Raw genomic sequence first — 13,928 nt, forward strand, 5'->3', positions numbered from 1 at the left:
GATGACGTCATGATTCCGCATTGACATCGCCCACCCAATATCCTGCTAGTGCACATATTTTACACTATAATTAAAACATATGAACGACGCCAAAGGAGCAACACGTACTGAGGTAAGTTATCGGGCCAATTTCGGCAGATAACATGTGTTCCCAAAAATGAATTACAACTCAATCTAACGCAGACTATTGTACAGTTGCCAGAAAAGCTTTATTTTTTGTTTTTGTTTACGAAAAACTGTGTACTTTCTCTTTGTGTCTGTCTCTTTGTGCTGTCCTGTTTTTGTCCCTGTTATGTTTCTGTTGATAAGTATTTTTTTTTCCATATCGTCTATCCTTGTACGTTTTCCCCTGCTATTTGGGAGGCATTTCTATATAAGCTCTGGCTTCTTGAAAACGCCTCCATGATTTCTAATTCTGAGTAATTTTGTACATAAACATACTTTTCCACGACTGTTTCTTAATTGTATATTTATCTAAATTATTATTACTATATACGTATGTAATGATCGCGATTTGAAGAATATGGAAATAAAATGTCTACTTGTTTTTAAATTGAAGTGAACTGAACTTCCATAGAAGTGATTTGTGAATGCATAATTGATCACTGAAACCATCAGCATGCACGTTTCTGACAAATTGTACAAAAGCTATGCAAATTGCGGAGGCGGTCAAATCAACAGAATATTTAAACTACAGAAAAAGATTTTGAGAATAATCAACTCTGCTTCGTACCTCGAACATAGCAATCCTCTCTTTTATTACTTATAAAACTCTTAAAGTACAAATGTAGAAGATATTTATTCTCTCCATCTTGGGGCCTTCATGCACCAACTAAATCATAACAAATTACATACCGTAAATCCATCTATTCTATGTTTACAACAAATGAAGAAGTGCACCAGCATTTCACCAGACAGTAAAACAAATTTCATTGTTTGCTAGTACCTTTGCTAGTACCACTCTCGCCCAAAATACAGTCATGCGTAAAGGTTCCGAGCAGTGGAATTCCCTAGATGTTTCTTTAAAAAAATATATGGAATGTTTCATTATTTAAACGAAATTACATGTATATGGCCAAACTACTAACTGGGTACGGTATATAAACTCTACTTAGTCTATTCATATACATATGTCTCACAGGGTTACAAGATACAGTCCTTTTTTGGTTTAGTTTATTGTCTGATTGTATGTGTGTTGTATGTGTTAATACATTCATTTGTTCATGTAATTGTCAATTAATTTTTATGGGGATCCCTGCTCGACAAGCAGTTGCTTCTTGGGACCCCAATCCACATTTACTTTTCTTTTCGCATATATTCTGTATACATAAATTATGTGGAAAATAAAGAATGAATGTATGAATGAAATAGTGTGTCAAGAGCAATGCAGTTCAGTCACAGTCTACAATAGATAGGCCTATTGTCCATAATAGAGTTAATGGTGAGTGTCATTTAATAACATTCTATGTATGCACTGACCAGTGTGTGGCCATCATGGCTGCACAGCCTAGACATTGCTGGTGTTGTGAGAAGTGATTTTAAATGCATAATTTATCACTGAAATTATACATGTTTGTGGTAAATTTTGCAAAAGCTATTATACTGTATCAATAGCTATGTTGTTCAGCCACATTCTGCAAAGAGTGTGTATTATATTATATTGTCCACCGAGTTAATGGTGAGTGTCGTTTATATTCTACGTGTATGTGCAGTGACCTGTTTTCGGCCACCATGGATGTAAAGCCTGGACATTGCTGGTGTTGTGAGAAACGTCTCCCACAGAGGACTGTGCCTTGCGACAGATGCCCTGTTGCTGTCTACTGCACCACATCATGCCGGGACAGAGACAAAGTCAGACACGGTGCTGTCGAGTGTGAGATATTTCAGGCTAAAAAGTGCAGCGCTTGCGGAAAACGTGGCGAAACACTTGAGGTAGGTGAGGGGCTTTGTGAAATTGCACTGCAGTGATCAGTGCAATTATTGATTTAAAGAAACAGATCACTGCACAAATATTTTGAAGACCTTTTAACTGTGAACATTACTAATTAAAATAGAATAGAAAATTTCAAGGCCGATTCAAATTTGATAATAGCTATTTCTTCTCAGGTATATATAGTATTTTCAGGACATTAAGACAAGTGGTCCGCGGACCGCATGTGTCGCCTTTTTCCGCGGTTGATCCTGATATGTTTTGTGTTCTTAAAAAGTCAAATTTTTGGCATTTTTAAACCTCAAATGACCCCTTCCCTAGATGGCCTTTGACCTCCTATTTCGGAAAAGTTGTAATGAACCTCCACCCAAGGATCACTCCATCCAATTTACATGAAAATCCATAAAATTATGTAGACAAAGTCACATTTGAAGCATATTCGAACAAAGACCTCTAATGACCCCTACATGACCTTCGACCTCAGTAATCCAATGAAGAATTTTGTCTTCCTAACCAAGGGTCCCTGCATCCAAGTTTCGTCATAATCTATGAAAACATGTGGAATTTTTTTTTGAAACTGCTCAGCCATATCGTATGGCCATCCGGCCATACAATACGGCTATTAAGGGCACGGTCATACAGAATTTAGGGCTTGTAGGTGTCTCCCAAAACTGCGTTTAGGCGACACTATACCCAAAACATACGCAAGCCAACAGCAAAATCTTCGACGGTTTTGCTCATAGACTACTTCTCTTCTTCTTTTATTCCAGTGTTCAGGATGCAACGATGCATGGTATTGTGATACAGACTGCCAACGGCATGGCTGGCCATTTCACAAAGCAAAGTGTAAGGGAATTATGGCTTTTGTCAAACAGCTCTCGCTGAAACTGCTCAGACCAAAATTATTTGGTTCTTTCCCCTACTATATTGGGAACACCATGGCTAAAGACTTCCTTCAACTTGAAAACAACGAATTGTCCGCAAATAGAGAGGAAAAGGTACACGCGATGCAGGAATATCATGTCCTCTCTGCTGGTTGTGGAAATCTGCGTCACACAGTGCTGACAGCTGCTTCCTTGCCTGACATGTACCAGGGAAAACTTCACGTTACCCTCAATGACTATGACCCTTTTGTCATGGCAAGGAATGTGCTGTTTCTCTTCATGTTGGTCCGCTTCGCAGATACTGACTACATTGCTTCCAGTTTGACAACCATCTGGTACTCACTCCATATTTCCAAGAGAGAGTACGACTTGATCAAGACAAGCTTGGATGAACTCATTCAGATGAGTGCTCAACAACTCCATGACGCTTCCAAAGGACTGGTGAGGCTCCTGGATGAAGACCTCATTTATCTGAAAGTTGTTTGGGGTAGGTGGCGAGCGTTGGAATGTCAACGAGACAAGACAACCTCAATCAATCTAAGACAACAAAGGAAGGTTCTGTTTGATAACTGCCCCTTTGCTAAGGTGAACCATCCTCACTATTTAAGTCGTATTAACGAAAAAGATAGGAAAATGATTGAAGAGTGGTTTGAGCATGGTCTATTTTTTCCTTATGAGGCAAAGGAAAAGGACATGCCATTCGACAACCCAACACTTACTGCCCAAAACGCAAGTAAAATCATTCCAGGTAAGGATGTACGCTTATTTCTTCTCCTAAACAATGCTCAAGCAGTACCACACGAAGATGCCAGATTTGTGTATTGCATTCAGCCACTTCGTATTCCCTTTGAAGTATGGGACTGTTTGAGAGTAAGAGAGCACACCCCTGGATCCCACTCCTCTCCGATGGTGATGTACCACAAGTACGTGACAAACCTTCTCCAGAAAGTCAAGAGTCTCATCCTTCAAGGAAGGCTCCTTATCCATGTCTCCTTGGCCAACTGTCTGGACTTTCCTAATCACCATCAAACCCTGAGCATGCCCAACTATGACCGAATCTTCACCTCCAACGTTGCCGACTATGTCGGCATTCCTAGGCTTCTCCACACATTTAAGCCACTACTTAATGACAACAACAGCTACTCAGCAATTGTCACTGAGAGTATGAACTGGTTAGAAACAGTTCCTGGATCTAAGCCTGACGTTAAGCATATTTCAGACAGCCAACTTGCAAATATAATGAATAGAACGCCAGTACCATTAATACGAGATACTTGGGCGTCAGACAACTTCAACAACACTCCTTACTTCCTCCAGTATCTCCGAGCAGATATCATGGCAGGGGGACTTGGCATGCCGTCACTCAAGAAAATTCCATCATTTGAGAGTGTCAAGAAATATCACGGCATGGAAATGCGAGACTTCAGGAAGGGACTGAACAAGCTTGTACCATTCCAGTACCAACGTAATAAACGAGAATTTAATAAGAATAACGGACATGACAGAGCTTTAGAGTGGTGCCTGCCCAAAGGTTAGACAAAATACTATACCGATACAAAAGATGTGATACCTTTCAGGATGTACAGATGCTGTCCATCAAATCTGTTGCAGAACAAAAATATTCTGCTGTTTTGTGACATTTAGCCGTGTACGACCATGTTTGTTTATTTAAGTGCTATAGCTCCCTCGTCATTCAGTGTTGCCCCAAAGTCACATCACTGAACAGATTAGCAGAGAAAGGGTACATGTTCCTCAAATTTCACTCTCATAACTTGAGTGGTGTGTCCCGCGTTGAGTCATGACTGCTGGCGTTGTTAGGTGTTTCATATGATTGTTCTTTTTTACCGCATATAATTTAATTTTTTTTGGGAACGTTTATATAGTTTCAGCATAGGTTGGTGGCTGTCATTGAAAAACGTCCAGCTTTGAAGTTTCAGATAATACCTATTTTGGAATTTAACTCTGTTTTTTTTTTTAAATTTTATTGTTTTTATCATTATTTCTCTGTTGATTATTTTTAATGATAGTCAGTTTCTGTGTAAGTATGAGTCTTTTAAGTTATTGTTAAGGACAAAGGGCTCACACAGTTTGGGACTCGAGTGTTATAAGCCTTCGACTCAGTCGAATCGAGTATTCTGATGAGGGACTCGAGTTGAGTCGAGGCATTTGCTCACAGTGGCTCAAGTCGAGTCGAGTCAGTTACCCATTGGGACTCCAGTCGAGTCGTCAAAAATTGTGACTCGAGTCGGACTCGAGTCGAATCATTGACTTGAGTCATTACAACTCTGGCTCTTCGTTGCTGTATCTTTGAGGAACTTCTAGCTTTGAAATTATTGCTTTCTTGGAATTTAAATATTTCTTTTAATAATTTGTTGTTTTTATGATTATTATTTCAATTTTTTAATGTAAGTCAGTTTCTGAGTAAGGAGAGTACTTTTTAACCTAATCAGGACAAAGGGCTCAACACAATATGATCTAGCGAGCATGTTCAGTTTTGAAACAAACAAACAATATTTAAACTTCAACAACATTGAGTAAACAATGGTTTAACAGCAGAAATTAACAATCTACACATTTTTTTGAGTTTGCAAAACAAACTGCATATTGCCATTTAGAACAAAGGCAAACACTGAAATACCATTCAGGGTGAGTAAAAAAGAAAGTCCCCTGGATTGATGATATGTTTTCTTAAAAAGCAATCCAATTTAAAACACCAATGACGTATGTCTTAAAAGAGCATGTTCTGCCACTCATCTGAAAATAGACATACTAAAATTGAACCATGCTATCAGAAGTTATGTATGGTTTGCTAAAAGAACCCATTTTTATGGTTGTCCATAGAATGTCATTGGAAGCTATTGAGCTGAGTGAGAATTACATTTTACACACAGGCTGTCAAATACAAATGAGATTTTATCATTCGAGTCAAGAATGAAACATTATTTTTACTGGCAGATTTTGTGTTTTGAATAATGAGGAACAAGTCAACTCTTTTTTTCTGAAATGTTGATGGCAATTTCATGGAGGTGGGTAAACGTCCATGTTTCATTGTATTTAATGGTATTCATCACTTCGTTGAACGGTAAATGATCTGTGGTGGACAGATGAAATTTTGTGGGTTTTTTTATTCAAATAGACCTGGAATTTCCACAGTTACTTGTCAATAACATGTACTGTATCCCTGTTATTTTTTCATAAGTTTTGGTCCTTATAATGAAGAGATTCGTACATGTTAACACAATTCTTTTTCTCAAATGTCGGTCTGGCTCTAGCTTTGACTGCAAATTACAGGCATTTAATGTATATTCCTAAGAGAAAACTCCTTTGTCTTTGTTTCATCTGATGTTATTCACTCAACCAGAAAAGGAGCCTATTTCGAGCTGGAATTAAGAAATTGAAGGGACATTAAATCAGTAAGCCAAAGCTGACGGCAAATTCGATGTGTGAGAAAAGCTTTAATGGACGTACCTCCATGTATCACCTAATGAAGATGTTTTAGAGCATCGTTGATGTTGGTGTATAAACGCTAGTTTCTTGAACAATAAGGACAGAGGTGTTTCTTTAGGCCTAATAGAAGTCATGTATCATTTGCTCTCTTTTGATGATTGTACAATGTGCACAATTTGAAAATACAGGAGAATTACGATACACTTGGACAAAAGGATCGTCGTTAACAATTTCTGGATGGTATTTTGTACCTAAATGATTAAACATTATTATTTGAAACTTTGAAATTCTCAAGAATTCTTTCGAAGCGGCACTGATATTTCTGTTCACCACTGATGTGACGATTCATGTGTATATGTATATACAGTGTTTTTTTTCGTAGGAGAAAAAGTCCAATCAAATATGTTTTATAACAGTGAAATTTACTGAAAAGTTTTCAACACAGATGATACTTTTCAGAATCAAATAAGAAAGACTTTATTGTGCTTCAATCAGGGAATTTATCACTTCTGTGGAAACCCATATTCAAAAAATCAGATGACTACATATTCAGACAATATTATTGAACATCTTAGAATGTCGAATGAAGCCTGCAGAATTGTTTGTTTAGCAAAACAAAACGTTTTGGGCAGAGACAAGCAACATCTATCTAAGGATCCCTGGCTTTAAAATGTGATTTCTTACCAAAAGCAAATTGTGAACTTAATGTCAAGCAACCAAATTGTTATCTTGTAAAATTGAAGGTGAATTTAATTATAAAAACATAGTTACTGCATTTTAGATTGTTATTCGAACAATTTTATAACATTCGCTTAATATTTGCAACTCATACCGTGTTTTTGTGAAGAATTGTACTCAATTGTATGCAGTGAATTAAAACATAGTTAGTGCTTTTAAAGTTGTAGTTTGAACAATGTTATAAAACAAAATCGATGAATATTGCCACTTACTGATACTGCTTTTGTAAAGACCTGTACTCGATTGTAGCCAGTGTTGTTGGCAGATATAATGATTACGCTATTAATTAAACAGTATGCATAGAAAATATATTTAAAGGGATTTCATTTTTGGAGAATAAATCTCAAATAGGAGTTATAAGACAATCAACATTTTCTGGAGTTCGAATCATTCTTTAATCTGCTGTTTCTAGTCATATCGTAAGGAGGGAATTACTTTATTCCTCCATGTTCATCACAGAGCTTGATATTCTCCAACTCTTTGACGTTCGTTCGAGAAGCTTAAAGGGATCCTGGAGACACATAATATTATTTTTACATGTACATGGATTTAAACTTCCATGCAAGGTAATTGTTTGAATGATTTCCTTGAAAATGCACCTCTGTGTCCCATTGTAACCTTTTTTTCTTTAACTTTTGGTTTTCCATTTTGAAGAGTATTTTGGTGCCTTTTGGGATTTTATGCTAATGCAAATTTCCATATTCATGGCAAAAAATGTGATGTCATTCCGGGCAGAAACCTCAATGTTACAGCTATTTCAGCAAAAAAAGTTAATACAAGTTTTGGTTATTTTGCCTTCATATTTTTGTTTTAATTTGGTGATTCGTGTTGTGTAAGTACATGGCAATAATTAAAGCCAATGAGCAACTCTTTCTCACCAAATAATGAGCAAAGTTTAGGTTCACATTTTAAACAGAAAACCCCTAAACCAAACAGTGTCCCCTGGCAATGACATCACAGCAACAGCACCCTCAGTTGTCCGGAAAATGGATGTGAAATAGTTTTCATTTTAAGAGGAAATTATACGAAGTTGCACAAAATGTGTTCCTCAGAAAAATTCATCGCATGAACCCTTTAATCTCCTTCCCCTATAAAATTCCTCCCAAACGAAATGCAATTGATATTGCACAAAATTGTTGATCATATTCCAATGTAGTGGTTGGCCCTGTTGTATTAGTCGGGGGATCTGTCCACCAGTTAAGGAGGGGGGGGGGGCACTAAACGCGAAAATCATCGGACTTCAGACACTTCTCCTTGATTTGCTCTTAAATTGTGATTTATTATGGCGATCAACTTAAAATCCAGTCATATCACATAGAAAAGAAACGTAAAACAACCTACAAAGAAACCGAAAAACCATATTTTGAGTTATCTGCCGCGTGAACATTTCACATATGTTGAAAGCATATAATATATACAGCAGAAAGCAAGACTTTTCAGCACGAATGTATAATAAACACTTGAATTAAGTGTTAGTCTTACCCTGAGGTCTTCAAGTTGGCCCAAACATATCAGAAACGTCAGGTGGCTACTATTAAGGAGCCATCACAGCAAACAAGTTGCTTCCACGAGCTGCAGGAGTAATGCGTGCGAACTGTATCTGAAAACGTGCAAGACTTTGTAGCGCAATGTATACAAAATGTATACAATGTAATCCACTTCCGGCCGACGGGATTGTTGTCGTGAAAACGTTTTGTAATTCAGCACGTGTGGGTCCAAAATGTCACATGCGAATTCTGTTCAAAGGTTACCGGGCTGGGAAATTCCAAGAATCTCCATATGCTTCACATAGAGTTCACAGCTCAGCTAGTAATACGATTAATTCACTATTATATAATAGTCTGCTTACATTCCTGGTATTAGCCATATATTTATAAGAACGTACAACACGGAGGATAGTTTTATTTTCCTGCCGCAGATGTATATATTTACTCTCGGTTTCAGTAAGGCCGGGCTATCATGTCTCGTAAACGATCAGTAGGACAATCGCATTGTTCAAATTTAAGCTTTGTTAAATTCATTCGTTATTTTGACGTTAGACAAAAATAACTCAAAATATTTTGAATCAAAATTGGACATTCTTGGAAAATATTTTCTCCACTTGACTATAAATTTCAATTCTAGAGTATATCTTTCCTCCGCCCTCGTTCGATATTCCAGTTTTAATGTGTAAAGTAACATAGGCCTAACATCGGAAATAAGTGTATCCAAAGACAATTAAGCCTCATAGGCCTACCCATTAAAGATGCAAGTTCACTGTAAAACAATGGCACTGGGTTGTTTTTTTTTAATCACTGGTGTTAAGGAGTCGTCCATCATTGCAGGGATGCAACTACCTCATAATTGAGGGGCTCCAAAACATCTTTTAACTTCCAGTGGTAAGTTAATAACTTTCGTTTTCGACCTCTCCCCCTTTCCCCTCGTAAAAAGTTGATGCCTGAAGGCAACGCATTATTTGAATCAGTCAGAACCCTTGTTCACGTTGTTCACCGTCGTGTAGTGGTGGGCTTTTCATTTCTTGTTTTGCATATTTAGGTTACACTGAATGAGAGCTAATTCATTCACAAGAAATTTCCTTGTGAACTCACAAAGCCTGCATGGACAATGCTTGTAATATTTGTAGGTGCACTGCACAATATCGTAGCATTCAACAAAATCGTGGGCGCGCTGATAAGAAAGGGTGGTGAAACAGGTCCGTTACTCAGTGGGTGAATTCCCACAGCTAGATGTGCAATATGATGACGTCATCATGAATCAGCATTGACATCGCCCACCCAACACACCCTGCCATACAGGCTGCAGTGCACATATTACACTATGATTAAAACATAATGAACAACACATAATGAAAAATGACGGAAATGTCTTCGAGCATTCCACAACCTCTTTAAGGACCTTTCAGACATCCAGCGTGCAAAAATAGCCAATTACTGCCATGACAGTTCGACAGGAATACCACAAATACAACACTGCATCTTAGACTACTTCAACAACACCTCTCACTTTCTCCAATACCTCCGAGCAGACATCATGGCAGGGGAACTTGGCATACCAGCACTCAAGAAAATTCCATCATTTGAGAATGTCAAGAAATATCACGGCATGGAAATGCGTTACTTCAGGAAGGGTCTGAACAAGCTTGTACCATTCCAGTACCTGGTTAATAAACGAGACCATAATTTGTCTAGCACGTTGGACAGAGCTGTAGAGTGGTGCCTGCCAAAAGTTTAGAAAAAATACTTTACACAAGCAACGATACCTTTCAGCAACTACATAGCAATGCTTTCCATACTACTCCTTTGGCTATTTTGTAAAATTGTGCCGTGTTAAATTTAGATGTGCGGCCACTTGTTTGTCCATTTGGGTGCTACAGGTGCCCCGTCATTCAGTTTTGCCCCACAGTCACATATTCAGTTAACAGATTAGGAGAGAAAAGGTACACGCTCCTCAAATTACACCCTCTTAATTTGAGTGGTGTGTCCCGTGTGGAGTCCTGACTACTGGTGTTATTTGGTGTTTCATAATAGATTGTTCTTTTTTTACCATATATATTTATTTTCAAGGGTTTAATTTAATATTTTTTTGGAAAGATAGTTTATGTAGTTTGAGAATAGGTTGGTGGCTGTATCATTGAAGAACTTCCAGCTTTGAAGTTTTAGATTTTACTTATTTTACAATTAAATTGATACTAATATGATATATAATGATGTTTTATCATTATCATTCAGTCATGTTACAATTTTAATGAAAGTCAGTTTCTGAGGAAGTACAGAGTAGTTTAAGTTACTGTTCATGGCAAAGGGCTCTCAACACGATGATCTAGAGGACGTGTTCTGTTTTGCAGTAACAAAATTCAAACTTCATCTGTTCGACTACAACTAAGATTATTACAATATTCAAAGTATACCTTGCATGGTTTAACAGCCATTTAGAAACAAAATGCACACATTGAAAGGATATACGCATGTTTACGTTACATACTAAGTGTGGACATGCCTTTGTCTTAAGAAAAACCTCTGATGAAAAAAAGCTCATTTTACTCACACTGTCAAATCACTTTCAATGCCATTTTTTTCTATGATTCCCTTTAGTGTTTCTCTTCATTTTGCCACCGATAAACCTAACCCAAAAGTGCCTGTAAACCTGTTTTCCAGAGAGGGGGAACCTTGTGTGGACGGGGGCAAGTCCGCACAACGTCACTGCTACGTACCTGGTTTATTTGGAAATCTGTTGTTCAGAAGTCCACACAGTGAATGTTATGCTTGTACACATTCATTTCACGGAGAGCTGTGGAGTGACATCTGCTTATGATAAGTAGAGGAGATATAATGCTAAGCGTGGCTCCAGATTTTAGCCAATAACAACCAACAGTAGCATGGAGAAATGATATTTTTAGAGGTAGACAAAAATGTACATTGTTTTATTTCAGACTTTGCGATTAATCTCAAGTGTATGTTGCAGTTGCACCATCAATTAGATATAGCTTTTGGGTCTCCAATAATAATGGTTGTATTGTTACTTTGGATAGGTTTGTTTGCGTTGACCTGTACAGGGTGAGTAAAAGAAAAAGGAAACCCAAATGGCAGGACCATTGTGTGTTCTTTCAGCAAAACGAACACAATTCAGACACAATCCCTGTGTGGTTTGTTTTTGGGTGCGCACAGTCGAAGGACGTCTTCTAAAAAGACCGAAAAATGTACATAATTTCCAGGTGATGCCGAGTCACTCGTCTGAATGTTCATACGCTAGGGCAAACACCTCTATATATGTTCATCCAGATAATAAACCTTCAAGTAATAAGCTTGCAATTATTTGCATACAATGTTAACATGGACAAGTATATTACCCCGAATTTAAATGAATATACCTAAGAACTAAATTATCATGTTGACGAAGACAACCGTTAACCGTCCTCGCGTGGGAAGCACAAAAGTCATCAAAGTAATGTGTTTTACAAAGGAATATGTTAATCACCCGAATACGATAGGGATACGTCACTTCTACATAATTATGCATATACGTGAATAAAAAAATGGAAACGAACGGGAAAGAACGAATGAGCATGAGGTCGCCCTTGCTCATGCACGGTTCCCTACATTATCGAGACTGGTTCATCACAGATTCATTCAGCAGTCAGTCACACCACCTCTAAAACTCGATAAAAGTACATGTACGTACAGAAAGTAAAACGATACTGGACAGATACAGACTTCCATCGTACAGAAAACCCACACAGTTGATTAAAAAAAAAAGATAACCAAGACAAGAAACTGAAAATACAAATTAGCAAAAGCATAAGATTACAAGATGGATACATAGGAATGTACATGTCCTCATAAAGATAGTTGCTTTTGCAAAAGCAAGATGATATTAAAAATTTGGTAAACCGAATCCAAATTTCACTTTCGCTGCCGGAGTGTAGTTTTCAAGTGCACGTGCCTACACTTCGACATCCAATAAGAATTCACACAATTTTCTTTTTGACAGAAGGTTTCAAGATTTAGTCAGACGTGCATTTTGACAAGCAAACATTACTGTCTCAAAAAAAGTTTTATCTTGATTCGTCAACTACTCTACAATGGCAAATTCGACATTTAGAATTGCTAATAACACCCACATTATAAATGTACTGGTTGGAGGTTCAGAGGAAGAGGGAATTATTATGCACGAGGACACCAACATCGCTATTCAACGTGAAGTTGTGAAGTACATGACACCCATCGGCCTGTTGATGAATGCAATCTTCCTGTACGTTGTGGCACGTATCAAGTCCATGCACTCCATTGTCAACATCTACCTTGGAAATTTAGCTGCGGCAGATACGGTTATTCTTGCGAGTTCTCTCGTTTCACTATTATGGCAGACGAGAAGCATTTGGCGTGATTTGATTCTGGTGTCTCTTGCCAATGTCAGCACCTTCGCATCCCACTTCTTCGTGACTGCTTTGGCTTTCGAGCGGTACTTTGCCATCTGCCGTCCGCTGACATTTCGCGCCGAGGCCGGCAAAGGTAGAGCCTTCAAGATCACGGCAGGACTGTGGGTAACAGCCATCGTGGTAGGATTCGCGGTGACTGCAGCTTTCGTGTGGGGAGGGGATGCTGGATCCAACGCCACAAATGTTGTAACCATGGTCCACTACACAGTGGGTCTGGTCATCAACGTCTACCTGTATGTTTGTATTGTCAAGAAACTAAGACAGCAACCCAAGATTACGTCTTCGGATGATCATCAACAGCGACTGCGCCGAGTGATCCTCATGCTCATCGTAAACACCGCCGTGTTTTTCGCCTTGAATATCACGTCCATCATTGAAGCAATAATGGTGGCAATCATTGCATGGTCCAGCCTCTCTTATTCGAGTCTGGTCAAACTAAATCATTCCTGGATCGATTTAGTCATTGTCGTGTTCATCCTGGGTTTGTTCAATAGTTCCGTAAATCCTCTGGTTTACAGTGGAGTAAACTCGGACTACAGAGAAGCCTTAGTGGAGGCCTTCTCGTTCTTAAATCCCAAACGCTATTGCTGTCGAAACCGGGATACCACACAGCGGCCAGCTCAGCAGATCGAGATGCAAGAAATAAAGCCAAGACACGGCCGGGCAGCAGCCGGCAATGAGGTTTGAGTTGCAAGCAATCGGTTATAACCAAAATACCCTCCAACATACAAGCACAGACCTAGTATAGCAAAGTTGCTAGATACCCCATGGAAACTGAACTTACCATCAATTAAGAAAGTATACACAGCTAACAAACCCCAATGCAGCTGGCGTAGCAGCAGAGCATCTGGTCTTGAGCCGCAAGAAATCAAACACTTTCAAGATACAGCAGCCAACCAAGCATCTAGCCTGCTTCTTCAAGCATCCAACATCTTATCAAGATAGTACCCCACAGCAACCAGCATATTGGTTGCAGAACGGAGCTCCGGTTACT

General features: G+C 38.5%; 2 protein-coding genes across 2 annotated transcripts; both read left to right on the forward strand.

Annotated features, from left to right (window-relative positions):
- The first annotated feature begins 1,731 nt into the window (after positions 1 to 1,731).
- Positions 1,732 to 4,463, forward strand: LOC119722095. The gene is made up of 2 exons (XM_038192118.1): positions 1,732 to 1,932; positions 2,701 to 4,463. The coding sequence occupies exons 1-2, from the start codon at positions 1,732 to 1,734 to the stop codon at positions 4,348 to 4,350; spliced, it is 1,851 nt and encodes a 616-aa protein (XP_038048046.1). The 3' UTR covers positions 4,351 to 4,463.
- Positions 4,464 to 12,661: 8,198 nt separating this feature from the next.
- Positions 12,662 to 13,621, forward strand: LOC119721798 (nociceptin receptor-like). Its single transcript, XM_038191756.1, has one exon. The coding sequence runs from the start codon at positions 12,662 to 12,664 to the stop codon at positions 13,619 to 13,621; it is 960 nt and encodes a 319-aa protein (XP_038047684.1).
- Positions 13,622 to 13,928: the final 307 nt, after the last annotated feature.

This window comes from Patiria miniata, unplaced genomic scaffold, assembly GCF_015706575.1.
Source record: "Patiria miniata isolate m_02_andy unplaced genomic scaffold, ASM1570657v1 HiC_scaffold_14, whole genome shotgun sequence".
NCBI classification, from domain to species: domain Eukaryota; kingdom Metazoa; phylum Echinodermata; class Asteroidea; order Valvatida; family Asterinidae; genus Patiria; species Patiria miniata.

Excerpts from the sequence above, each read along its gene's own strand:
- LOC119721798 (XM_038191756.1), top strand. The coding sequence starts at position 12,662 with ATGCACGAGGACACCAACATCGCTATTCAACGTGAAGTTGTGAAGTAC.
- LOC119722095 (XM_038192118.1), top strand. The coding sequence starts at position 1,732 with ATGGATGTAAAGCCTGGACATTGCTGGTGTTGTGAGAAACGTCTCCCA. Across the intron at positions 1,933-2,700 it reads AACGTGGCGAAACACTTGAG|TGTTCAGGATGCAACGATGC; the intron begins GTAGGTGAGGGG and ends CTTTTATTCCAG.